At 34.8% G+C, this 27,309-nt stretch overlaps 1 protein-coding gene across 2 annotated transcripts in view; it reads right to left on the bottom strand.

Annotated features, from left to right (window-relative positions):
- LOC145248831 (retinoblastoma-binding protein 5 homolog) overlaps nucleotides 1–26,819 on the bottom strand; it is a 69,498-nt gene extending 42,679 nt beyond the window's left edge. For both annotated transcript variants that reach the window (XM_080110528.1, XM_080110527.1), the window contains exons 1-6: nucleotides 26,700–26,819; nucleotides 22,880–22,905; nucleotides 19,066–19,238; nucleotides 10,823–10,963; nucleotides 4,991–5,075; nucleotides 432–503 (exon numbers count right to left, since the gene is read on the bottom strand). In XM_080110528.1, coding sequence (XP_079966654.1) covers nucleotides 432–503; nucleotides 4,991–5,075; nucleotides 10,823–10,963; nucleotides 19,066–19,238; nucleotides 22,880–22,905; nucleotides 26,700–26,718 — 516 coding nt within the window. In that variant the 5' untranslated portion in view covers nucleotides 26,719–26,819. The remainder of the gene's footprint in view (nucleotides 1–431; nucleotides 504–4,990; nucleotides 5,076–10,822; nucleotides 10,964–19,065; nucleotides 19,239–22,879; nucleotides 22,906–26,699) is intronic.
- Nucleotides 26,820–27,309: the final 490 nt, after the last annotated feature.

Raw genomic sequence — 27,309 nt, 5'->3', positions numbered from 1 at the left:
GGAGGACGTCGACACCTCTCTGAAAGAGTTGCAAAAACCTAACGTTGTCATCTCCCCTAACAGGGATATACATGCGACTGGGGACCGCTTGTGAATTTCATACTCCCATGGAACTTCCTCCTTTGGAGGAAGCTGGTTAAACCCAAATAGGGTTAGTCCTGTTTCACACACACATGTACGTGTTAGTGGCTTTGTAACATATCGAGGTATACTTAAACAAAATTAACCACACATAACGGCAAATTTTGTGAGCCGGCTTACATCACCAACTAACTGAAAGTTTATTTGCGAATTATTCCTAAACAATTCATGTTTCCAACATTTTTGATGCATGGTTTGGAGCCGTTGTCAGTAACTCAAACACTCATACATCAATATTTACACATTGCTATATTACATAGTTGGTAAGTAAAAGAAACTGATATACTTACTTTGCCTTTAGCATTTCCAGTGTAAATATGTTTCCCACGGCGATCAAATGAGGTAACAATGTTTAAATCAGACTGAAATGAAAAAATATAAAGAAGTGTTTGATCTGAAAATTAAATTTTATATATATATATATATACACAGGCTCCCCCAAAAGAAGCTGATGAATTTGAAATTTGAATTCAACCAAAAGTACCACTCTACATTAAATATCTGCTCCTTGGTGTAACAATTCATGATGACTTTGGTAGCATTACTCTAAATGCACCGAAATATTTTTTCAATGATTTGCTGCTTCTGTTCTTCCATCTTATATTTGATCGGTTCAGCTTCTTTTGGGACATCTTTTTGGGAGATATATATATATATATATATATATATATATATATATATATATATAGAGAGAGAGAGAGAGAGAGAGAGAGAGAGAGAGAGATTAGTGATGGGACGATTCCAACATTTTTCACAATTTCAATACAATTATTGATTCTATTCTATATTTTCGGTTCCAATAAAACTACTGATTCTGAATCTAAAATTGACAAAAAAGTAGAATTTTGGGGATTGAGGGAGAGAATTAACTTTCAAATCTAGATTCAAGTTTCTTTATAATTTTTCCTTATTTATTCAACGTATTGATAAACTGCTTGTGAGATTCTCATCTACATGTTTTGTGCCAGCCATAGAAAATTAAGTTTTAAACAACAAACAAAAAATGAGTAAAAAAAAAATTCAGAAACTTGGCATCGAAAATTAGCATAGAAATTTTCTGATTTTGACACCACAAAATGTTCTGATTTTTCCAATTCTCATTAATCATCCCAACACACACACACTATATATATATATATATATATATATATATATATATATATATAGGTGGTCGAGTGTGTCGTGTTTCACTATATATCCTTAATGGTGTCATTTTAATTTGAGATACGAGCTTCATCCGGGAATAAATTAATCTCGTATGTCGGGGGTCCACTGCGTGTATATATATATATATATATATACACGGTCCACTGCGTGTGTGTATATATATATATATATATATATATATATATATATATACATACACACGCAGTGGACCTCCGACATACGAGCTTCATCCGGGAATAAATTAATCTCGTATGTCGGGGGTCCACTGCGTGTATATCTATACATATATACACGCAGTGTATATATGTATATATACTCGACATACAAGATTAATTTATTCCCAGATGAAGCTCGTATCTCAAATTAAAATGACACCATTAAGGATATATAGTGAAACACGACACACTCGACCACCTAGCGATTTCATCTAGAAACTCATAACTTGGATTTTCGCTCATATGTAGGGGAGGATTTTTGCTCTGAAGCCGTCTCATATCTCGAATTTCTCGTAACTCGGGTAGCTCGTATGTTGGGGGTCCACTGTGTATATATATATATATATATTTTGTGGAAACATACTTTATCTCTTTATAATATATACCAATCCTTATTTAAGAAGCTCAATGTAATTACAGAGCAATATAGTGAAGGAATGACAAGTCTATATTCCAAAGTTCATGATGTTGGCCATCTTACAATTTATTCCTTTAATTCAGTTGACACTTACAATTCTTGACAGTATCTGTTTCGTAGCACAAAATCAATCACTTAATTATTATATCAATTAGTGAATCTGTTTTGCCATTAACTCATCAGAAAAAATAGCAACAATCGATCCATCAAAAGGAAATAAAGTGCATTTTGACATGATTAAAATTTTTGGATTATATATATATATATATATATATATATAGTAAGTAATGTGATTGATAATTTAAAATTTGAAAATCAAATTATAATTAAATTAAAAATCCGTTTCATAAGAAGGAACAACAACAAAATTTTTATATATATATATATATATATATATATATATATATATATACTAATAAGGTTGCCCGATGTGTGTAACATTTTTATATTAAAACATCTATTTCTCTCAGTTTCTCTATCTTTCTTTATTTCCTTATTATCCCATATCCCTGTTTTACCTTTGTCCAGCAAATTCTTCTCTTTTAAAAATAATAATCTCTGATGGCGATCTGTGAGAATGCCTAGTGAGTAATAATAATAATAATTATAATGAAAAGAAGTCATTCACCTCTCCTTTATTATAATAGATAACGTTGGAAATGGCAGAAAAATCAACCGTCCTATGACAACACCCATCCCAGTTGACCCCTAAAGAATGTATAATTCTTTTTTTAATTTTAGATATCATTCATCCAGGGCAACACTGATCAAATATATACCAACTTTATGGATGCTTGTTACTACTAGTTTTTAACTTTAAGCTGGACATACACACACATACACCTACTCTTCCTATATTAGATTTCATCATTAGCAGAACTCAGATATGAGTATACATTTTGCTCATCAGGATTGAGTCAGCCCTAGCTACAAAGGCGCAACTTCGTGTCACATACACATCATATGTCACCATTCACTGCGACGAACGTGTTTCACATGCAGGTTTAGGAAGACATCAATCACGTTGATACACTGGTTCTCACCAGATCACCGGTTAAACAACGATGAGCCTGGCTAGTACCAGATGGCTGACCATTTGGCAAGGCTAGGCGCTGTATGTACCTTGCCAAATCATAGAAATTTCCAGGTTGGTATCTGGGGGCATGTTTAATCCACTGGGGGAGATGCACTCCTGAATAAACTTGCTTAGCAGGTAGGCGACAAGGTGGTACTCCACGTAATGGTATTATATTTATTTATATATATATATATATATATATATATATATATACTAGCGGGGGTACCTGGCATTGCCTGGGTGTGTGGAGATTGTGTAGTAAGGGACCCCCCCAAAAAAAAAAAAAAAAGTGGTAGTAGCGATCAGAAAAGGGGAGTCATAACAACAGTAGGCAGCCCGGGTGGAGAGAGGTTTTGTTAAAAAGAAAAAAAAAAGATGGTAGCAGGCAGGCAGGCAGGCTTGAACCTGTAACGCAAAGGAAGAAAAAAAACTTAATGTCTTGGCCGATGCGTCCATGGTGCAAGTGGAAGTCGAGAGCATTGAAATTAAGTGTAGTCAGTCCAACGGAGATGATTACTTGTGAAAATGTTGATGAAAAAAACGACCCCTCCTTGTACAAAACGGGTGAATGTTTTGGGCTGTTTTTTTTATATTTGTCGTCAGAAGGATCGATCTTGAAAATGATACCGATCTCATGAGAATCCGTCACGTGTGTCAAGTTTTTGTGAGACACACAAACACACACACATTTTGACTTTTATATATTAGACTAGCGGGGTACCCAGCATCGCCCAGGTGTTTCGAGGTGTGTATGCTCTTAAATCAAAAAGAAACATGGGGGGGGGGTAAAAAAAAGTTTTGATAAGTAGGTAGGATCGAACCTGAAGCCCTGAGGCAAAGTTGGAAAATATAATGTCAAAAAAACATGACATGTTAACCGCTCGGCCAGCAAGAATGAGTTACTGAAAGAAATTTTTATTTATTTAAGTAAGAAGAGAATTGACAGGTGCCTGCACTAAATGACGTCAAGTGGAAGTCGTAGAGTTAACATTTTGTGCGAGCGTTACGACGACGTAAGCAATAGTTATTCAGCAGTTAACATTTTCTGCGGGACAGTTTTTAATGAGGTCAATAACCTGGTTTGTTTGTTTTTACCCAACTTTGGGGAAACCAGCTCCCTCGTTTATTAGGGGAGTGTCTCGTCTTGAAATGAAAGCAACCATCTGATATGACGATGATAAACCGACATTGACCAAACATTACATCGCTTCCTGGAGACCACTAGCCGTGGACCAGAGATTCGAATTGAGTTTCACTTTCTTTATACCGAAAAACGAAAGCAACACGCGGTGATCCGAAAATTTTGAATATTTACCGTTTCAAACTCGGGCAAATTAAATAGGCAGGCGACCCCTATTGTTAACTCGAAGATATTATCATTTAGGCAGCATATAAAAAGTTTTTAAAATGAGCGACGGCCTTGAGAACCCACCGGAAAAAAGCCTTTTGCAGACATACATACAAACATTTTCGCTTTTATATATATAGATAAACATTTGTCGCTTGACAGGGTTATATTACTGTTTATTTGCTGTATTTATTTATTTTCATTTTCTCAAACATTAATTATGTGAAGTAGATTGGTGGAACTCATAAAGGTTAGATACTATACACAAATTCTTCACAAAGGAAAGGCACAAATGAAAACAAAAGAATGCATTTTTAATGTTGAATGAAAAAGAAAATTTGAATTGTGAGAGATTGGACCTTATCTAAGAGGGAAAAATTAGTGGTAGGTAGATGGACCAGACCAGATATGGCAACAATACTCCATGCATCCAAATAATACATAGATGTCACTACCCACTGAGTCAACTACATACAATGTCGCAATGAAAGCACAGCTGTTTTCTGTCAACAAAAAAGAGGTTGAAAAGATTCTTCCACTGAACATTCCAAATGGTTTATTAGCATCATGTAAAGTTACACCATACAAGAAATTCTAGAAATTCAGAATTTCAAACAACTTACCTCATCATCAAGTGGCACAATTGAATGCGAGTTGATGTCCATTTTGACAACAGCATGTTTCAATGGACTCACAATTATTGTATCACTGAAAGAAGAAAACACAAAATAAGAATAATTCTCAATAATAGCCTTATCCAATAATTTATTATTTATTTCATTTTTTTTTTCTATCTGCTTACTTAAAACTCTTGTTTACTAGATTGTCCGTCTCCATGTGTGATCTTATTTAAGTTAGCAATATATATACAATAGAGAAATTGGAAAATATGTATCTATTTTCTAGCATTAATCACTTTTGGAAAATGAGTTTGTATTTTTTTAAAATTAATATACTACATCTGGGCAGGAGCTGCTAGAAGCAGCTTATCCTGCCTTGAGCGAGTTCAAAATAGACTTCCTAGCCTAGTGGGGGATGCCTTTTTCTCTTCCCTAGAACCTCTTTCTTACAGAAGAGATGTTGCGAGCCTGTCTCTGCTTTATCGTTATTTTCATGGCAAATGCTTGTCTGAGCTCCAATCTATGGTCCCCCTAGCCTGACTTTCACAAAAAAAACACTCGTCTATCTGAAACCATTATCAATAATTTCCCCCACTCTTTATCTGTGCCTAAACCTAAACGTAAATTCCATGAACAAAGTGTCTTTCTTAGAACTGCACGCCTGTGGATCTGTTCTGTTTTCCTGCTTTCCAACTAACTACAACATGGTTGTCTTCAAGTTGAACGTGAACAAATTCTTGATGAGCAATCCCCTTAAGTAATCCAATTTATCAAATTTCCACAATGATAACCGACATGTTCCCCTTGACCACTGTACACTCATTAACCCTTATCCTTGAGTGGCCTCCAGGCCTTGATAAATGGTGACTCCTTCGTAAAAAAAAAAAAAAAAAAAAAAATGAATAAAGAAATAAAAAATTATCCTACCAATTAAATACAAGAAGGGAAATATTAAAACTAACAGCCACCTTAAGGCGGAACCTCCTTCTCTTCCTCTTACTGCTCTCAAACAGATGGTAATCTTTGCACCCCAAATTCATTCCATGTGGAGACACTGGACTGCTAGCTAGACCAAGGACACCAAGTTAAGTGCATCTATTTATTCGTGTTGTGTGTAACCTCTATATGTAAATCTAGTCCCACTATTTCTTTAATTTCTTTGCTTTGTATTTTCTTACATATCTAAGTACTTATTAATATTCTATTCATTTATTTTAAAACAAATTAATTATTAAAAACAGATTGGTGTTCTCACAATACTTAATAAAAACTATTAGAGTATTTGATCTTTTTCAAAGCGTAATGTACGGACTAAGAAAGGAACAAACAGAATACTATAAAGATTAACATAAGTACTAAATGTATTAATTTATAGCATCAAGCATTTATGGATGTGAGTGGAATATTGCTACTTGGACGTGACACTCCAAGATGTGTAGGCCTGATCTCATACCTGCTATACTAATGCTCAGCTGAGCTAGCCACCATACTTTTTAAACTCTACAATAAATGGGTTGCTGAATCTTGCTTCTCTAATAGCTGGAAGATGGCCTCTATGGTACCAATGTACAAGAATTCTGGTGAAAGGAATAGCCCTCTCAATTATCGCCCTATCAGTCTCCTCTCCTTCTTTGCTAAAATCTTTGTGACCTTAATTAATCAAGCATTAGTCCACCACCTCACAAAAGCTAATCTTCTCTCTGATAAACAGTATGGATTTAGGCAATGTCGGTCTACTGCAGATATTTTAAGTCATCTCTGAATGCATATACCATGTACTGGATAAGGCGGGAGAAGCCAGGGCTGTAGCTCTTGATATATTCAAGGTCTTGACAAAGTTTGGCACAAAGGGTTGCTAATGAAAATTAAATCGGACAGTATAATGGACATATGCTAAACATAATTAGATCCTTCCTAGACAATAGAATCATCCAGGTTGTCATTGATGGACGCACATCCAAACAGCATAACATTAACATGAGAGTGCCTCAGGATTGGTTCTTGAGCCACTATTATTCGTGATATTCATTAACGACCTCCCTGAAAATATTGTGTCTGAAATGGGTATATTTGCTGACGATATAACATTCTATAACACGCACGAGGGAAGAACAAATGTACACAAATATAAGACAATGACAAAATCATTAAAAAATGACCTCTAGACCATAACTGAATGGGGGGAGGGTAAATTGAAGATAACATTTTATGCTAGTAAGACTAAGCTGCTTTCCTTTAACAATTACAAGAAGCTTCTCCAATCACCGATATTCATAACAAATAACATCCTATCTTAGAATTCTTCCTTCAAACTCCTCGGCTTAACATTCACAGGCAATGTTTGGTTGGTTTGGTTGGTTTTTGTTTTACGGCATATCAACCCTTTTCGGGTTATTTAATACCGAATCCAAAGATTTTGAAGAAAAATTTTTTTTAATAGAATATATTTGTTGTTTTCACGTCGGTTTCTATTCAACCCATAGTTGGGATCCTAACAGGTACTACCACTCCGGGTCAGAGTGGACCTGGGAGCAATGATATTAAAGGGTGGCTCCACACTCCCCAAAGCCCACAAGCTGGGGCCTCACCATTGGATATAGTTTAAGGTCATATCCAGGACCCCCATTGAGGGACTTTTACCCTCTGCAGGGGGGCAGTCGGTGTATTCTAATGCCCCACCGACAGGGCCTCACAGGCAATATGAACTGGAACAAATACATTGATGACACTGTGAAAGCTGTTGCAAAGAAGATGGGTTCCCTCGATCGAGCTAGAAAACTACTCACACCTGAAAGTAACCTGTACTTCTACAAGGGCACCATTCATCCATGCACGGAGTATTGCTGCCACATCTGAGCTGGTGCATCTACCACTAGCCTCTCCCTCTTGGATAGGGTAAAAAAAAAAAATCTTCAATTTAATAGGTTCCACTTTGTCAACTAAGCTCCAACCCCTGTCCCATCGCTGCAATGTTGCATCTCTGTGCCTGTTTTACAAATATTTTAATCGAATGTGCTCTGATGAACTCGTTGCACTTGTGCCCCCTCGACATACATATCCGCAACAAACCTGCTTAGCAACAAAATCACACCCCTTCACTGTTGAGGTCCTTAAATGCTAAAAGCTTTCTACTCTAATATCTTCTTCCTTGAAACAGCTAGAATTTGGAATTCCCTTCCTGCTACCTGCTTCGCTGACTGTGCTGATATGCAGAAGTTTAAATGTAATGTAAACCAACATCTTAATCTTTTCATAAGCATGGTTCCAAATATTAGCCCCTTATGTCCAAGTGGTGATATGTCTTGTTAGGGGTGAACATGAGTAAAAAAAAAAAAAATAATATATAATTCTCGATAATGGTCTTATCTTACAAGAATAATTCTCGATAATGGTCTTATCTTACAAGAATAATTCTCGATAATGGTCTTATCTTACAAGAATAATTCTCGATAATGGTCTTATCTTACAAGATTAATTCTCGATATGGTCTTGTCGAACAAGAATTAAGGAATTGAAATTATTTTTTTTAATTCTTAAGACGACGATTGATCATTTGACGTGTCGGCGGAAGAACGACGTAAGCGTCACTTGATATTTTTCACAAAAAAACGTTAAATGTTTGGAGCATAATACTTCTTTGAGGCTTTAAATGGGGTTTAATAATCATGTAATGGAAGACATGTATTAACTATCTTTACATCATCAACACTCTGATCCCCATCTAACATCAACTGAAATGGAAGGCTCTCATCTAGGGGAGGCCCCATGTTTTGATAAGCTTCTAGGTCTGACCTTTACTCCTGATCTGAAATGGAACACATACATCAAGTCTGTGGCCAAGGTTGCTGGGAAAATGGCAGGAGCCTTCTACTGCTCCAGAAGATATCTCACTAATGATGCAATTCTCTATCTATATAAAAGCCAAGTACGTCCAAGGATGGAGTACTGCTGCCACATCTGGGCAGGAGCTGCTAAAAACAGCCTATCCTGCCTTGACAGAGTACAAAATAGACTTCGTGGCTTAGTGGGGGATGCCCTTTTCTTTTCCTTGCAACCTCTCTCTCCCACAGAAGAGACGTTGCGAGCCTATCTTTGCTTTATCGTGATTTCCATGGCAAGTGCTCGTCTGAGCTCCAATATCTGGTCCCCCCCTTGCCAATCTTTCTCGAAAAACACCCATCTAGCTGAAACCATTGTCAATAATTTTCCTCACTCTTTATCTGTGCCTAAATCAAAATGTAGATTCCATGAACAAAGCTTCTTTCTTAGAACTGCACACCTTTGGAACTCTCTGCCGCTTTCCTGTTTCCCTCCTGACTTTAACTTGGATGTCTTCAAGTCCAACATAAACAAATTCCTGATGAACTGCCCCCTTAAGTAATGACACTTTATCAAATCTCCAATACTAAAGATTACTATAACACTATCCCATTGATTACTGTACACACAATAACCCATATCCCCAAATGGCTTCTGGGCCTTGATAAGTGGTGACCTCCTTGTAAAAACAAAAAAAAAAAATTTAAATAGAATCTTACAATATCATTCTAACATAAAAACGAGATATAGTTATAAACCATATATAGTTATAAACCTTATATGTTGTAATTTCCTATTTTCCAAAATGATTTGAATATTAACGCAACCTTTACTGCGCCACCTATTTTTATGAAACATTTTTTTCTTGCAAGAACATGCTTGTCCAAGCTTGCGTTTTCATACAATGCATTTTGAAGAACTACTGACATATTCTTCGCTACCATTTCACTTCCGTTTTGCTGTTTCTATTTCCTACTGATCAACCTTTCTTTCCAGTCATATTTGAAGGGGCTTACAAAAGTAAATTTTTTTAGATTATCGACTTTAATGAACAACACTGATGTTAGTCCTTGTTGATTTGCAAATCTGGAAAAATCAAAACAAACAGAAGTAGAGAATTTTAAGAAAATCTATGGTTTTAAGTGTCCAGATTTCAATAGACATACTTTAAATATTCAGTAATCATTTTTTTTTTTATGTGATTTTTTTTCACCACATTATCAAGGCCAAGAGGCCAGTCGAGGATAAGGGTTAAAGAGTGTACAGTAGAAATTGGATAATACAGTAATCATTAGTAATGGAAATTCGGTAAATTTGTTAACTTATATGGAACAACTCATCAAGAACTTGTTTACGTTAGACTTGAAGACAACCATATTGTAGTCAGCCAGAAAGCAGGAAAACGGAAGACAATTCCATAGGCGTGCAGTTCTAAGAAAGAAGCTTTGTTCATGGAATCTATGTTTAGGTTTAGGCACAGATAAAGAGTGGGGGGAATTATTGATAGTGTTTTCAGCTAGACGAGTGTTTCTTGTGAAAGTTTGGCGAGGAGGAACCATAGACTGAAGCTCAGTCGAACACTTTCCATGAAAATAACGATACATCAGAGACAAACTCACAACATCTCTTCTGTGAGAAAGAGGTTGCAGGGAAGATTAGATTCTCCTTGATATTTTACGCGTTTTGCGACAACAATCTCAAAATTTAAACTTTTGACGCTTATGTTGTTCTTCCACCGAACGCGTCGTTTGTATTGTTTGGAATACTGTTTTCATCCTAGTTGTTATTCTCACGTTTCAGCCGATGTAACCTCTAACCTTCTTTAGATTTATCTTATTAGTAAACGGTGAAAAATTGTTTCTGTTCTTTTTTTACAAACAACAAAAAACATTCTTTTTCACCATTCACTAATACCATTCTTTGTGAAGATACACCTGAAGAAGGTCAAAGGTTACATCCGCTGAAACATTGTGACAACAGTAGAGGAAGAATCCAATATGAATTGAAATTACTTACCTATTTCTGGGATGAAATTGAACTTTAAGAATTGGCGATGGGAACCGGTAAGTGCGATCACATTCTCCATTTTGCACATCCCAGATGGAGACGGTGTTATCTGTTGCAGCGCTGAGTAACTTATGGCCATTACGATTCACGCTAGAAAAGAAAAGAAGATTGGTTTAATTCACTTGTGGGACTCGAGGAAATACCATGGAATGAGGAATATATTTAAACAATCAATATGTTTTGATAAAGCTGATATTTATCTGGATGGCACAAAAAATTATTTTTTGGACAGAAAAAACAATAACATGCAGCAAATACGAGTTTATTAACATTTCTATGACAATAATGTCCATTGTTTTTAAATATAGAACTGACCCAAATAAGATAAAGTAATAAGTACTAATAAATACTAAGAAAGTAATATTGTGCTACATAGTTCAATACAAATAATAAAATCACATTGTAAGAGACAATCTTTAATTTACTTCATTCAGTCCAGCACCTCTTGGCAAACAATGCTCTTATTTTTGTGCCCTGTTTCTTTTGAATATTCCTTTTTTTTTTACTATAACATTTTACTGATTCCTTTCTTCAAAGAAGAACTGCTGCATATTAAAATTACTACAAGTTCCTTTCTCACACAGATACAACAATAATCATATCTTATTATAATGATATTTAAAGACAGGATTACATCAAAGGGAAGTCACTCTCATATTCTTGTCCAGGGTTACCAGATTGGATGTTTAAAATTTAAAGCCAAATTTCGCAAATTTGACCTCTTTTAAAGCAGTTTGGCTTTCAAAAATTGTATTTGGCCTTTTTCAAAGCATAACGTACGGACTAAGAAATGAATAAGCAGAATATTATAATGGTTAACATATTAAAAGTATTAAATGCATTAAGTTATAGCATCAAGCATTTATGGATGTGGGTGGAATATTGCTACTTGGATGTGAGGGTTACTATTTGGGATCATGCCTACAGGAACACTATGTAGGGAGTTGAGAAGCAAGATGCCAATTCGCATTTAAATTTCAATATGTTAGTACAGTCAGAGAAGCAGGAAACAAGCAGAGAATTCCAAAGTCTAGCAGTCCGAGGGAAGAAACGATTAGAGTAAAAGTCTTTCTGGCATCAAGAAATTCCTACAATGAAAGTGTAGGATTCTGTTACTTGTCTGGTCAGTCGGGGGTATGCACGTCGAGGCGGCACAAGTTCTACAAGTTCATCAGAGCACATATCATTAAAGCACTTGTAAAAAAAACCACAGGGATGGGACAGATGTTGGAGCTTGGTTGATAGTGACCTATTAGATTGGAGATTCTTTTTGTGAATTCTGTCTAAGAGAGAGAGAAAAGAGGACGACCCGAAAGAGGAGAAAGATACAATTCTCAACAGAATGCATTATTGCTTATAGAAATAAGGTGATAAGTAAATAATACGAATTAGAAGGGGAAGAATTTGCATTATTTGGATACTGTTCTCGATGGGGATGTTATTCTCACAGCGTTTCCAACAGTATAACTTCAGACCTTCTATTTTTAGTATGACTCGCACCGAGGATTGAAACTTCAACCTTCAAAGGGGGATAACCAACAATAATTCACACTTGCAAGATTTCTTTTGTAATGCCTACAATTTTCCATTAATCACTTAAAAATGATTTTCTTTATAAAATTAAAACTACTTAATCTTAATTGATCAAGTTATGTGATTTTTGGAATATGATAGTTTCATTTTCATCATGTGTACGTAGATAGTACAGATTTTCCTTTATTTTTGTTACATTTGGGCTGGTGCATCTGCTGCTTGCCTCTAACTCCTGGACAGGATTCAAAAGAGAGTCACCAACCTGATAGGTCCTGAACTGTCATCTAGGCTTCAGCCTCTATCCCATCGATGAAATGTTGCATCCCTCTGCCTGTTCTACAAATACTTTAATGGTGAATGTTCTGACGAACTGCAAGCACTTGTACCTCCTCGATGGGACTAACCCCGACAAGCAACTAAGTCCCACCCCTTTACAATAGAGATCCTTAGGTGTAAGAAAGCCTTTTACTCCAATAGTTTCTTCCCCAGAACTGCAAGTCTTTGGAACTCCCTTCCAGGATTCTGCTTTCCCAACTGTACTGATATGCAGAAGTTCAAGTGTAATGTGAACAAACATCTTTCTATTCATCTCTCTTCATAATGCCCCCGCAAATTATGTCCCAGATAGTAGCCCCCTACTTCAAAGTGGCATTTGCCTTGTTTGGGGTGAAAATTAAATTTAAAAAAAAAAAAAAAAAAAATTCTGAACAAGAAACATTTTTAATTTTGTAGTTTAAAACCAATACATATTTGCCATTTTATCTTTAGTACAAATAATGGAAAATTAAGTTTTAAACAAAAACAAATGATAAACAATTACAAGAATCGTTTTTGGTATTGGAAAAATAGACACAATTTTCTCCGATTCCAAGTGACACACAATATGGTTTCCGTTCTGCTAGATCTACAGCAGATGTGCTTACAGTTATATCTCATAGGATTAGCGAATCTCTCGACAGAGGCAACCTTTCTAGGACAATTGCTCTTGACATATCAAAGGCCTTTGATAGGGTATGGCATAAAGGTTTACTTCACAAAATCTCCAGCTATGGTATAGCTGGAAATGTCTTCTCAATTATTAAATCATTTCTCTCTGATAGGTTCATAAGAGTAGTAGTTGATGGGCAAAAATCAGAAGCTCACAGTATAAATGCTGGAGTCCCTCAGGGGTCCATCCTGGGCCCAACTCTTTTCCTGATCTGCATTAATGATCTTCCAAATCACATCCTTACATCATTCGTAGACATTTTTGCTGATGACACTACCATCTATGGTAGCACATCTAAGACAGTAAACGGCCAAGTTCTCTCCGATTCTCTCTCCTCTGATCTTGATCACGTTGTACAATGGGGAAAGGAGTGGTTGGTTATTTTTACTGCATCTAAAACCAAGCTTCTATCTTTACATCATCAACGTTCTGATCCCCATCTGGCATCAATTAAAATGAATGGCTCTCGTCTTGGGGAGGCCTCAAGTTTTGACAGGCTTCTGGGCTTGACCTTTACTCCTGATCTTAAATGGAATACGTACATCAAATCTGTTGCCAAGGCCGCTGGAAAAATGGTTGGATCCTTCTATCGATCCAGTAGATATCTCACTGCTGATGCAATTCTCTATCTATATAAGAGCCAGATACGTCCAAGGATGGAATACTGTTGTCACATATGGGCAGGAGCTGCTAGAAAAGACTTGTCCTGCCTTGATAGGGTTCAAAATAGACTTCGTGGCCTGGTGGGAGATGTCCTTTTCTCTTCGCTGCAACCTCTATCTCACAGAAGAGATGTTGCGAGTTTGTCTCTGCTTTATCGTTATTTTCATGGAAAGTGTTCGACTGAGCTTCAATCTATGGTCCCCCCTCGCCAAACTTTCACAAGAAACACTAGACTAGCTGAAAACACTATCAATAATTTTCCCCACTCTTTATCCGTACCTAAACCTAAACATAGATTCCATGATCAAAGCTTCTTTCTTAGAACTGCACGCCTGTGGAATTGTCTTCTGCTTTCCAGCTGTCTATAATATGGTTGTCTTCAAAGTTCAACGTGAACAAGTTTCTGATGAGTCGTTCCACTTAAGTTAACAAATTTACCGAACTTCCATTACTATCGATTACTATATTGTCCTTTTGACTACTCGACACTCTTTAACCCTTATCCTTGAGTGGCCTATCGGCCTTGATAAGTGGTGCCGCCTATGTAAAAAAAAAAATAAAAAAAACAAACTTAAAAAGTTCCAATTTTCTCAATTCTCAATTCTGATTAATCTTCCCAACACTAGTATTCAACCATTCAAGAGTGGATAAGTATTGCAAATCCGACTAAGAAAGATATTCCTTCTAGTATACAAATAAGCTGTATTGATGTTACCTTTTGCAAGGTTGGTAGAAAATTATCCACTTCATTGTGGATTTTGTTTCGGCATATTCCGTAAATTGTCAGAATATGCCGAGTGGCGATCAAATTTTAAGACATTAGAAAGAAAGCATCAGGATAGAAAATATTTATCGAATAGTAATTTCAATAAAGAAAAATGGAAATACAATAAAAACAAGTGAAGCATGCATGGTCCCACGTGAGTGCACAGTGAATGAGGCATAAAAAAATACTAAGTTTAGCATCCCCCCCGATTTAGCCTCAAAAGTCCCCAGGGGACGTCAAATCCTGGTGAAAATGAACAAACGGTGCAGTTTTAGGCCTTAACATATGTTAATTTGAGTTCTGCACCATGCAAAAAAAGAAATGACTATGCCCATCATTTACACCCCCCCGCCCCCACCCCCAATTTAGCTCCAAAAGTTCCCAAGGAAGGCCTTAACATATTTAAATTTGAGTTCAGCATCATGAAAAACTGCTAAATAGACATACACAGAAAATTTTGGACAAATATGGTAAAATAGTCTCAAAAATGGAGTGTTTTTATTAGCCCTAAAATAGCCCCTGAGGTACACCCAAGAGTTTTTTTTTTTTTTTTTTTTTTTTTATTACATTTTCACCCCAAACAAGGCAAATTGCCACTTTGGTGTAGGGGGCTACTATCAGGGGCAACAACTACTGGGGTACTATGTAGGGATTTGGGCAGCAAGGTGTCGGTTCACGTTACACTTGAACTTCTGCACGTCAGTACTGTTGGGGAAGCAGGGACCTGGAATGGAATTCCAGAGTCTTGCGGTTCTGGGGAAGAAACTATTGGAGTAAAAAGATCTTTTACATCTAGGGACCTCTACAGTGTGGGGGTGGGATCTAGTAGCCTGTCGGGTTTGTCGAGGGTGCTCGCGTCGTGGGGGCACAAGTGATTGCAGTTCATCAGAGCATTCACCACTAAAATACTTGTAGAACAGGCAGAGGGATGCAACATTTCGTCGATGGGACAGAGGCTGAAGCTTAGATGCCAGTTCAGGGCCTATCAGATTTGCGACTCTCTTTTGAACCTTGTCAAGGAGCGAGAGACTAGTAGCAGATGCACCAGCCCAGATGTGGCAGCAATACTCCATACATGGGCGAATGGTGGCCTTATAGAGGTACAGGATACTTTCGGGTGTTAGTAGTTTTCTAGCACGGTAGAGAGAGCCCACCTTTCTTGCAGCGGCCCTGGCAATGCCTTCAATGTAATTGTTCCAACTCATGTTTCCTGTGAACGTTAGGCCAAGGAGTTTGAAAGATGGACTCTCAGATAAAGAGTCGTTGGCCATTGCTATTGGTGGTAGAGAGGGTTTCTTGTAATTATTGAATGAAACTAGTTTAGTCTTGGCAGCATTGAACGCGACCAACCACTTTTGTCCCCATTCCACTACAGATTGGAGGTCTTCCTCTAGTGTTTCTGCCATTTCTTTAGAAATGTGTTCATTCGTCTTCCTGTCGTGTCTGCCATAGAGTGTAGTGTCATCAGCATATATACCCATCTCAGAGGCAATGTTGTCGGGGAGGTCATTTATGAATATCAGGAACAATAGAGGTCCAAGGATAGAACCCTGGGGCACTCCCGCATTTATATCATATTGTTTAGATGTGCGACCGTCGAGGACTACCTGGATTTTTCTCTTATCTAAGAAGGATTTAATTATGTTAAGTATTCTACCAGTGATACCGTATGATCTGATTTTACTGAGGAGACCCTCATGCCATACCCTGTCAAAAGCCTTAGATATATCTAGAGCTACCGCTCTGCCTTCCCCCGCTTTGTCCAGTGATTGGTATATACGTTCAGAGATCACGGTGAGGATGTCTGCTGTGGAACGGGCTTGTCTAAATCCATATTGTTTGTCAGTCAGTAGTTTAGCATCTGTAAGATGATGGATTAGAGCGTGGTTAATTATGGTCTCAAATATTTTGGCAAAAAGTGGAAGGAGGCTAATGGGGCGATAATTTGATGGGTCTGTCCTTTCACCAGAATTCTTGAATACTGGTACAACAGAAGCAGTTTTCCAACAGCCCGGAAAGCAAGCTTCATTAAGACATTTGTTGTAGAGTTTGGAGAGAACTGGAGCTACTTCGGCTGAGCACTTTTTTAATAGCACAGCTGGGATAAGATCGGGTCCACATGCTTTTGAGGTGTCAAGGTTTTTTATGATAGCATGCACCTGAGCAGGGGTGGTTTTCAGATCGTCTAGTGTGGCGTCTGTCCGCATAGGAAAGTCAGGTAGGGGGTGGTTGGAAGGGTCCAGTGTGGAGTTTGAGGCAAACCGACTGGCAAGCATGTTAGCCTTGTCGGTTGCTGAGGAGACAACCTCGTGATTGTTGGTTAGTGGGGGAATTGTCGATTGCCCATTATTTACTACACTGTTGTAGATTTTCCAGAAGTCTCGAGTTCCTAGTTTTTGTGCTTCGATGCGCTTTTTAGTGGTTTCCGTAAATTCTCTCTTAGCTGTCGCTATTTCTTTCTTAACGTTATTTCTAGCTTCTATATACTTCAGTCTGTTTGAACTGGACTTATGTCGGTTAAACCTACGATATGCATGCTGCTTTTGAGTAATGGCAGTTGCACAAGTCGACGTAAACCATTGGGGAGAGTGGGGCTTACTATAAAATTTCCGCATGGGAACATGCGCTTCGATTGCAGTTTTGAACCAGTCAGTGGTCTCGTTTGCACACTGTTCAGCAGGGAGAGAGAAAATATTTTTCCATGGAGCATCTCTAATTAGTTCCCTGATGGCTTCCCAGTCAGCCTTATTATAATATCTCGTTGTTTTGAGCACTGGCTCTTCAGTTTTGGGTCTAGAGTTTAGGGCGATTTCAACCATTATCACTGCATGATCAGCGTTCCCGAGTGGGCTGTGGGCCTTCGCTATGCAGTCATCGGGAACTGTGGTTATCATGAAGTATAGACAAACATAATTATATAGTTACAATATTAGTCACAACTTTTCAGAAAGTTTTATAAAAATCCAAAGCATCAATTTTTGTTTTTTATAAGAACAAAAGTGTCAATTTTAGCCATTTTAACCCGAAAGGTACCCATTATCGGGAGATCAAAAAAGAAAAAAACAATCAACCTACAGTATGTTCCATGAATAAATATTTAATATAATGTGTAGCAACCAATAAAACCTTTTTCTTTTCGACATATTTTTTTTTCATAAGATATGTCACTATTTTAAGTTGCTTTTTGGAGAATTACTCTTGTGGTTCAAATATTGAAATAAAAATGAGAAGCTTTGGAAACAGTGGATTGAAATATATAGTAACAGAAAATACAGAAACGTATATTGGTTGAGTGGGACTCCATTCAACTGGAAGGACATAGGTTATGACCCACTCCCTCTGAGTCTCAGGTTCAGACTGTTCAATAGAAGAAACTGGTTACTGGATTTGATGTCAGGAATAGTCCATTGTCAGTATCTGTAGGGGTGCCACCCCAACAATTACAGAAATAAATATTTTTGACATATTTTTTTTGTAAGATATATCCCCATTTTTAGTTGTTTTTTAGGAGAATTATAAGAAAAATATTTTACAAATTTTTTTCTACTTCATTTTTTTTTTTTTTTGCTTTGTTTTGTTTTCTATTAGGGGTTAGACTATTTTTTGGGGGGAGGGAAGATTTTCAGTTCTTTTTTTTTTTTTTACAAAGGAGTCACCACTTATCAAGGCTTGGAGGCCACTCAAGGATAAGAGTTAATGGGTATACATAAATAGTGGAAATTTTTTAAATTGGATTACTTAGGGGGATGGTTCATCAAGAAGACAAGCAAACGAAAGAGTTCCATAGGCGTGCAGTTCTAAGAAAGAAGCTTTATTCATGGAATCTATGTTTATGTTTAAGCAACTTTCCTTCAAAACATTTGCAAAGAGTAGTCTTTGCAAATGTTTTGAAGGAAAGTTTTCCAGTTGGTCATGGTGTATTCCCAACCAATGACACTGTCTCGCTATAAATTCTGAACAATTGCAATATCGTAAAACCACATATATATAATCTTTATCATTTTTTTTCTAATTTCCAGACATGACTCGAAAAATAAGTCCCATGATGCAAGGAGGTCCACTGCCTACATTATCCACTTGTGTACCTCCAAGTAAATCTGTCCTTTACAAATTTTTTTTTATAATGAATATCTCAATGCAACATCCACAAAAAACGGGTCATTCTCTGCTCATGCGAAGCGTAAGAATCTGCAAGGGTCATTTATGGTCGATTATGCAAAATGGAAGGAACATTCGACTTACCTGAGCGAACAGACTGGGTGGACATGAGCATTGATCACCTTTGCTATTCCTCGCGTAAGAAAGTCCCACAAGACAATTCTTCCATCATTGCAGCCGACTGCTAATATAGTGCCTTGGCGATTGAAAGCACATGTTACTGCAATGCTAACACAATCCAAAGCACCATCAAATTCCTGCAAGAAAAGAATGAATCAGCAAAAATACACACAATAATCCAAATTACAGATGAATAGGTGAGAACTTGAATGCCTACTGGACACTGTCTTTGAGTGTTTAAGGCCTCTCTGTACAGGGGTTTGTCAGGACAACCTGGCATGAGGATACTTTTTTCATACAAGTAAACCCTGACCAAATATTAAAATCACATAGTATTCGCTGCCCAAATAAGATCTCCTCACTAGCTTTTACGAAGAATGGCGCACCTTCTCCAAGTGATATTACCTCAAGTAATAGCACGAAGCTGGATACTCCACCAGACTAGATAAATTCTTGTCCTGGAATCCAAGAAGACCAAGAGACCACAAGAAAAGTATACTATAATTTATTTAAATGGTCAATTGGGAAGAAGAAAATTATGTCCCTAACTTCTTTACTAACCCAGTGTTTGACAGTTAAAGAAGAACTTTAATGGAATATTCGAATAACTACGTGCATCTCAAATTAAGATTAAGTGTTTGCCTAACCAACTGATTTCTGAAAATTTCAACTCAAGTAAAATGAAACGAGAGAAACCAATAATAATATATATAACACATTCTTCTAGCTTCTTATCGTTAAATACTCTGTTTATTGTGAATGCCCATCAACATGGCATTCATAAATATTGAATTTTCTTTCATTAATGCATTAGTTGTTGGTGGCCTGCAGGAAACACGCTAGCCTACAGAATCAAAGGTGACTTTATGATTGGGTTCAAGTCTCTCAACCAACAGTAATTATCACTTCCTACACTAATGACTGCATAAGCATGAAACACTAATGTCTGTAGATATAAAAATTAATATATATATATATATATATATATATATATATATATATATATATATATATATATATATATATATATATATAGGAAATAGTGATAAATAAACAAATAGTTTTACAATATTATTTTTACACTTCCTACAATTCTAAAATAGCCTGGTGTATGATTATTTCAGAGACTATTTGAAATTATTTTATTTTTTAATATGCATACATACATATATATATATATATATATATATATATATATATATATACACTAGCAAAAGTACTCGTCGTTGACTGGGTTCGAAAACAACCTACAGAAAATAGACTCTGATTTATGAAAGTATGATAGGTTATGAAAAGGAAGGGTTGTAAAGAGATAGCTTCGAATTTGGGGGTATCAAAACCAAAGCAAAATATGATGAAAGTAAAAATAAAATAGATAAACCCCATAATTTATTATACCATACCTGTTCACACTGAAACACTTATCACAATATTCTGTGGATCTATATTAAAAAACCTTGTTAAACTTTGTGACATATTTCCTTCTATGGAGGTCAGGCGCAAACGAACACACCATAATTTTATTATACCATATTTCTTTAAACTGAAACATAATTATCAAAGTATACATACGCAGATAGATATGAAAAGTTTTATTAAAGTTTGTGCCTATTTCCATTCTATGGAGGCCAGGCGCGAACGCAGACCCCACAATTTTATTATACTATCCCTATTTAAGTTAAAACATACTTATCAAAGTATTATTATGTACATCTATATCAAAAACACATGTAAACGTTTTTTTTTAATTTTTAAATGTTTTATTTCCATACTTTGGGGGCCAGGCACGAACGCAGACCCCACAATTTTAATGAACCACCATTTTGCCAGATCAAACATTCCTGTGTCTCGATACATCTTCTATTATTATACGTAATCAGTTTTCTATATTAGTCAACCATATAGGAGCCTATTCGTGACCAGACACACACACACAGACGTTCAGCTTTATATATATATATATATATATATATATATATATATATATATATATGTAGTATATATGTATGATTTCTGATATGTCTCTTCTTCACCGTATTTTACTAAGTTCATAGATAAAAGTTCAACATGTTTAATTCATTTTATAAACATTTCATATTTTTACTGGAAATAAAAGAAATAATATTTTTGACAAATGTCTTGATGTTTTCTATATCTTGTTTTTATTGGAATGCAATTTGCTGAACGTGGAAGGGATTCTTTTCGGAATATATCTGACAGTATTAAAAAACTCAACTATAAGGAGTATGTTGCAAAGGAGAAGGTCTAAATAGACTTGCGTGAAGTGTCTGAGGATTATGGAAAAAGGCGATTCCAGTTTCAATAGAAGTAGACATAGTATATAAACTTTTATCACTCCAACCTTGCAGTCATTCTGATCAGCTCTATAATGACTGGCCCCTTTTTTTATTAACCTTCACCCCTAACATGAGAAATTGTATTCTACAACAATGTTTTCATGTTTACTGTCAGATAACCAGTTGTCAGTAATCCAAATTGTTCCAAATTATCTCCCTTGGATTTATTCTGATCAACATTAGAGAATATGCTCTCCTGTCTGAAAGTTATTGAAAATTATTATGTTGATATGTTGGAAATTAACAACATTTTTGTGCTCTCTTTCTGGCACATCTTCCAAAGTGGGTTAACAGTTCATACAACTCTTTCCAGGAGTCTGGCTTCCAAAATCCTAGTAGGTTTGCCTCTAGTTACGTCTTCTGACAGTAGTTATATAGACTCGCAGAAAAATAGCACAAAGTAATATTTAATTATTAATTTTTCAAACATTGTTCTTTATCTCTAACCCTGACAACGTGTGTTCTCTCTCTCATTGTATTTGAGATCATAATGAGTTTCTTCTTTAGTACTTCTATATCGTATAGTGCTCGATATTGCATGTTTCATATTCCCCCTTTCGCAAATAAACAAAAACACAACTAGTTTTACTTTTGATTAATATTTATCATTTTTTTTGTTTATATCAGTTTGTGTAAATTGTGAATATTGCTTTAAGGTATTTAGTTAGATCACAAATATTAAGCCAGATTGAGCCTGGTCAGTGCTAGACGTGCTGTATGCGAGTAGAGAGCAACACGTCTATGAAAAAAAACAATTGCTGAAATCATCTCCGTCGACAAAAAATATACTCAGGACCACATCTAAACTCAATATTCCTCAGAAAGGAAGGAGTTGGTTTAACCTATCCAGGGTAAATTCCATACCAAAGACGGCAACCCTGATTGTAGCATGATGCGGTTACTCAATGCATCCGATTGATTATTCGTATTTTCACCCCAAACTGCTTTGGGGTGAAAATGTAAAAAAAAATCTTGAGTGTTATAGTCACGTTTCAGTCGATGTAACCTTCAACCTGCTTCAGGAGTATCTTGTCAAACTTGTGAATCTGCATGGAATTTCAAACAGAAGCCTTCCACAGAGTAGCACGCTCTTGTTATGCCTGCCATAACTGGGTAGAAAAAAAGATTCTCAAGGTTGACAAGATACACCTGAAGAAGGTCAGTTACTACATCGACTGAAACGTTGTGAAAATATCATTCAAGATGAGAACAGTAGTCCGAAAAATCATATTAATATGAATAATCAATCCTCATCTCAAATTTGAGAAACATAGGATTTAAATGAGATTTCATACTTCAATATGGAGGTCAGGAGAAGGGAAAAGGGCTTCAAGCCAATTTCAAGTTTTTATTGATGTGATGATGATGATGATAGTAGAGTCTAGACTAAACACGACACTAAAAACAAAGACAAAACTTACCTCTGGATGATTCTGCCCAAACGACTCTAAAATATCAAACAATTAAGCAAAGATTATTTGAAAGTAAAAATAAGCAAAATATGTATTTCAAATTTATACAATGACATGCAAAGATTTTGTGCATGCAACACAAAATGTACATCAAAGGTGAACATGATGGCCCCAAAGTTTCTTGTAATCCATAAAAAAATGATAGTTCTTGTCCAGAATTTCCTTATATTGATAAAAAAAAGTAAAGAAAAAAGCAGCTCTTCTACACTATCAGAACAAAATATTTTAGTTGATAAATGGAGTTTTCAAACAAAAAACAATGGTTTATACTGATTCTTTTGTCAATTCTAATAAATTACAATGTTAGCTTACAAATTTTGAAATCGAAATTATCTGAATATTACTGAATTATTAAAAAAAACAAAAACAACTGTAATTGTGTTAGCAGGTGAAAACTTGCGGCCATCTTGTTCAAATCGAAACGGAAAATTACCTCCCTTTTAAACTCTCCTGCAAATACAATCGTTTCCTTCAAATTCTATTTTCTTTAATAAATAATTTTCTACCTTATTGATGTACGTAATTTTTAGATATAATCATCTTAAAAATACTAGGAATATGTGAAAATTCAGTATTATGATTTTTGAAAAATCTGTATGATGTATGTATGTGATGAAATGAAAATATCATCTTCCAAAAATCATGTAAATTAATCTAGTAGTTTTATTTTTAAATTAGAAAATTAAATTTTAAGGACTGACTGTCGAGCTCACCATTTGGAAAAAGTTTCAAGAAACAAGGGAGATAACTCAACAATAATTCATATTTACTAGATTTTTGTTTCGAATCCTCATTAATCGCTAAAAATTATTTTCTTGATAAAAGTAAAACTACCCGACCAATTTACGTGATCTTTGGAATATGATATTTTCATTTCGCAACTGGTACATACATGATACAGAACTTTATTTTCATTTTTTAAATTTAGGGGCAATTCTGGACAAGAACTCTTCATAAATTTTATCTTATTTTTATCAATAATAATAATGTTCAAGCAAAAGTTACATTATTAAGGACTAAACACATCCCCCCCCCTCTCAGTAAAAAGTAAAATACAAATACAGATTTTAAAAGGTTTTTATTATTACTATTATTATTATTATTACTATTATTATTATTGTTATTATTATTATTACTATTATTATTATTGTTATTATTATTATTACTACTATTATTATTATTATTATTATTATTACTATTATTATTATTGTTATTATTATTATTATTATTATTATTACTATTATTATTACTATTATTATTATTAGTAGTAGTAGTAGTAGGTTATCCTCAAGTTTCGCATGTTTTTATTTGCTGTTTCTACTGATCATTCAGCTTCGCGATGAGTGCCCTGGAAAAGTCACTTCTGGATAATATCTACCAGATTTAAAATATTCTGTTACTCTGAAAAACGGTCAGCCCCATTTACTTATTTTAAAACCAGTAAACATTAATCAGAAGGGACTTTTCCAGGGCATTTATCGCGAAGCAGAACAGTCAGCAGAAACCAGCAGTTAAAAAATAAAACAAACCAACCAACACGTAATACTTGTGGATAGCCTATAATTAAAAATAATTTGTTTGTGTGTTATGGTAGTTTGTTTTGGGTGCTTGTTAAGAAAGAGTGGACAGATCGATTTTTAAAAAAATATGTTGTTTTAGGCAAAAACAACATTATATACTTGTCATGTCGAAAATAGTAATATATCTCAAAATTACTAAAATTCATAGAGAAGAAAATTATTTATACTTATAAGTAATTTTTACGGAAAATCGGGGGAAATGGCATTTTCTCTAGATGCGAACACCTTGAAGATTGCGAATGCAGAGACATAGTTATCTCCCTTTTCACTATTTTAATGGCAACGTTTTGTTTTAGCCGATAGCGGTACACTCTCTTTTTTTTTTTTTTTTTTTTTTTTGGTGCTAATGCACTTATTGATCCGCGCTATTTTTTAAAGATAATATTTGCAAGTTTAATTAAAGTTTTATGATTTTTATTAAATTGTGAAGTACGAAATAGCTACAAAACACCCGCCCCTCTAGGTGTGTCAGAAATTTTGTGAAAAATATTGAATAATTCCACCCCGTCTTTCCAAAACTCCTCAAAAAATGTAATTCAAGCCCTAATTTTTTTTTTTTTTTTTCAATTAATGGAGCAAGGACCAAGGTTCCATTAAAAAAAAAAATAAATAAATAAATAAAACAACGTATTTTTTTTAAAAAAAGGTTTTAAACTTCAGACTTTACAGGTAAATTTCTAAAAAACACTACTTTTTTTTGTTTTAAATTTTAATATATTATTTATTGATCTTTTACCTTCAATTTGTGATATATAACACTTTGGCGAGTAAATTAATTATTTACTTTTTAATAGACATTTCAAAATGGGAGACTTGAATTAATTCGACCCCCTGTCTTTCCAAGCTTATAACTACTCGAAAAATGTAATTCAAGCCCTAATTTTTTTTTTCAATTGAAGGAGCAAGGACCAAGGTTTCATTTTAAAAAAAAAATAAATAAAAAAAAATAAAAAAACGTGTTTTAAAAAAAAAAAGGTTTTAAACTTCGGACTTTACAGGTAAATTTCTAAAAAAACACTACTTTTTTGTTTTAAATTTGAATATATTATTTATTGATCTTTTATCTTCAATTTGTGATATATAAAACTTTGGTGAGTAAATTAATTATTTACTTTTTAACAGACACTTGAAAATGGGGGGGGGCGTGAATTAAAAAAAAAAAGTTTGTTTAAAATATTATATTCGGTTTATTGGAAAGAGCATAAAATTTCACATTGACCCTGAAAATATCGTAAAAATTGAATCAATAGAAACATTTTGATAGATTTTTAAAGTTTAAAAATTGAAAAATACTGAACTCGTAAAATTCAATTAATTTCATTACTATTTTTAGATATTTCTATTACTTTTAAAACAACTTTAATAGTTTATTTTGGAAGTATAATACATACAGAAAATAAACAACCCACTTTTAAAAGAGAAATTACGAGTTTGTTGTTTTGGTATTTTTTTTATATTTTATTTGCAGTTTCGTGTTAGGGGTGTCAAAAATTCCTACAAAAATTCTGATACACCTACCTCCCCTCCCCATGTTAAGAATGGCTTTCGAAATAACGTTATTATTTCAGCACGGATCAACTGCACTAGTACCTTTTTTTTTTTTTTTTAACTAAAAATACAATAACAGTTGTTCTACTCCGTGAATTTTTGTAATTGTTGGATATGTTACTAGTTTCGACATGACAGTTAAGTACTGTTGTTTTTGCTTAAAACTACATTTTTTTTTATTTGATCTATTGACTTAATCTTAACAAGCACCTTGTTTTGAAATGGTTGTTTGAAAATCACAACTTTCTCTTCACATTTCTCATCTCTGAACCAGAATTGTCAGATGTTGTCTTAATTTTAATTTGTTTAAAATATGCATAAATAAACTAAAGTCATATAAATGCAGAATGTTAAAGAAATTTTGAAAAACATTCGAATAAAAATAAACCTTGTTTTATTTATTTATTTTTAATCGTCAAAACAAAAGAAAATGTTGTTTTTTAATATCGGCGCCTCCATCGAACGAAAGACAACAAAACACAACTTCAGTTAAAATGCATTACTTTTGCATGCTTGGAATATATTTAAATCGATGCAATACGTTCAAAATATTCAAACGACATCGGATAATGACTTCAATTTAAACATTTCCCGCACGAAACATCAAATAAATAAAACTTAAAAGATAAACTTTTACTTACGCAAAAGTTCGAGGTTCATTTTGCCGACGGAAGTGACGTCATAGCGGTGAAAAATGCTTTCTTTCAAAAACCGGTGTCAACTTCCGGTTACGCTGATAAACTATTTTGTTGTGCTTTTTCTCAACAATAAAATAGGCGGGCAAAAATACGGTGAACCTAGTTTTGAAAGCCGATTTATCATAACTTTTTGTAGGTTTTTATTGCATTTGAAAGATTAGAGACTAAAGTTAATTTCCTAAAGGAAAAAAATATTTGTACAGATGAAAAAAAAAAATTATGAAAATGTTTTCCCGGCTAGCTAACCATAACCAATACCATTTCACTTTCAGCTAAATGTTGAAGTTAAATAAAGTCATTGTAAAAATCCTTTAAAAGATAAATATTATTTTTCTGGGTCTATTTCAAAGATAATTAGTAAAGTAAAGTCCTAAGATATTGAATTAAATAAATTTAAAAAAAAAACAGCTTGTTTATACAAAATACAGCTTCATTAGACCTCAAAACGCAAGTAATTATGCCATTCGACAAAACGCAACCGATAAAAGTTTGTAAACACGAATATACGGAAGCCCAAAACGCTGTTTCAAAATGAAGTCATGATAGTAAAGGA

The sequence above is a fragment of the Euprymna scolopes genome, chromosome 27 (assembly GCF_053919585.1).
Source record: "Euprymna scolopes isolate OS-2025 chromosome 27, ASM5391958v1, whole genome shotgun sequence".
Taxonomy (NCBI): domain Eukaryota; kingdom Metazoa; phylum Mollusca; class Cephalopoda; order Sepiida; family Sepiolidae; genus Euprymna; species Euprymna scolopes.
Note: the sequence above shows the minus strand (reverse complement) of the source record. Positions and strands in the feature narration are given on the sequence as shown.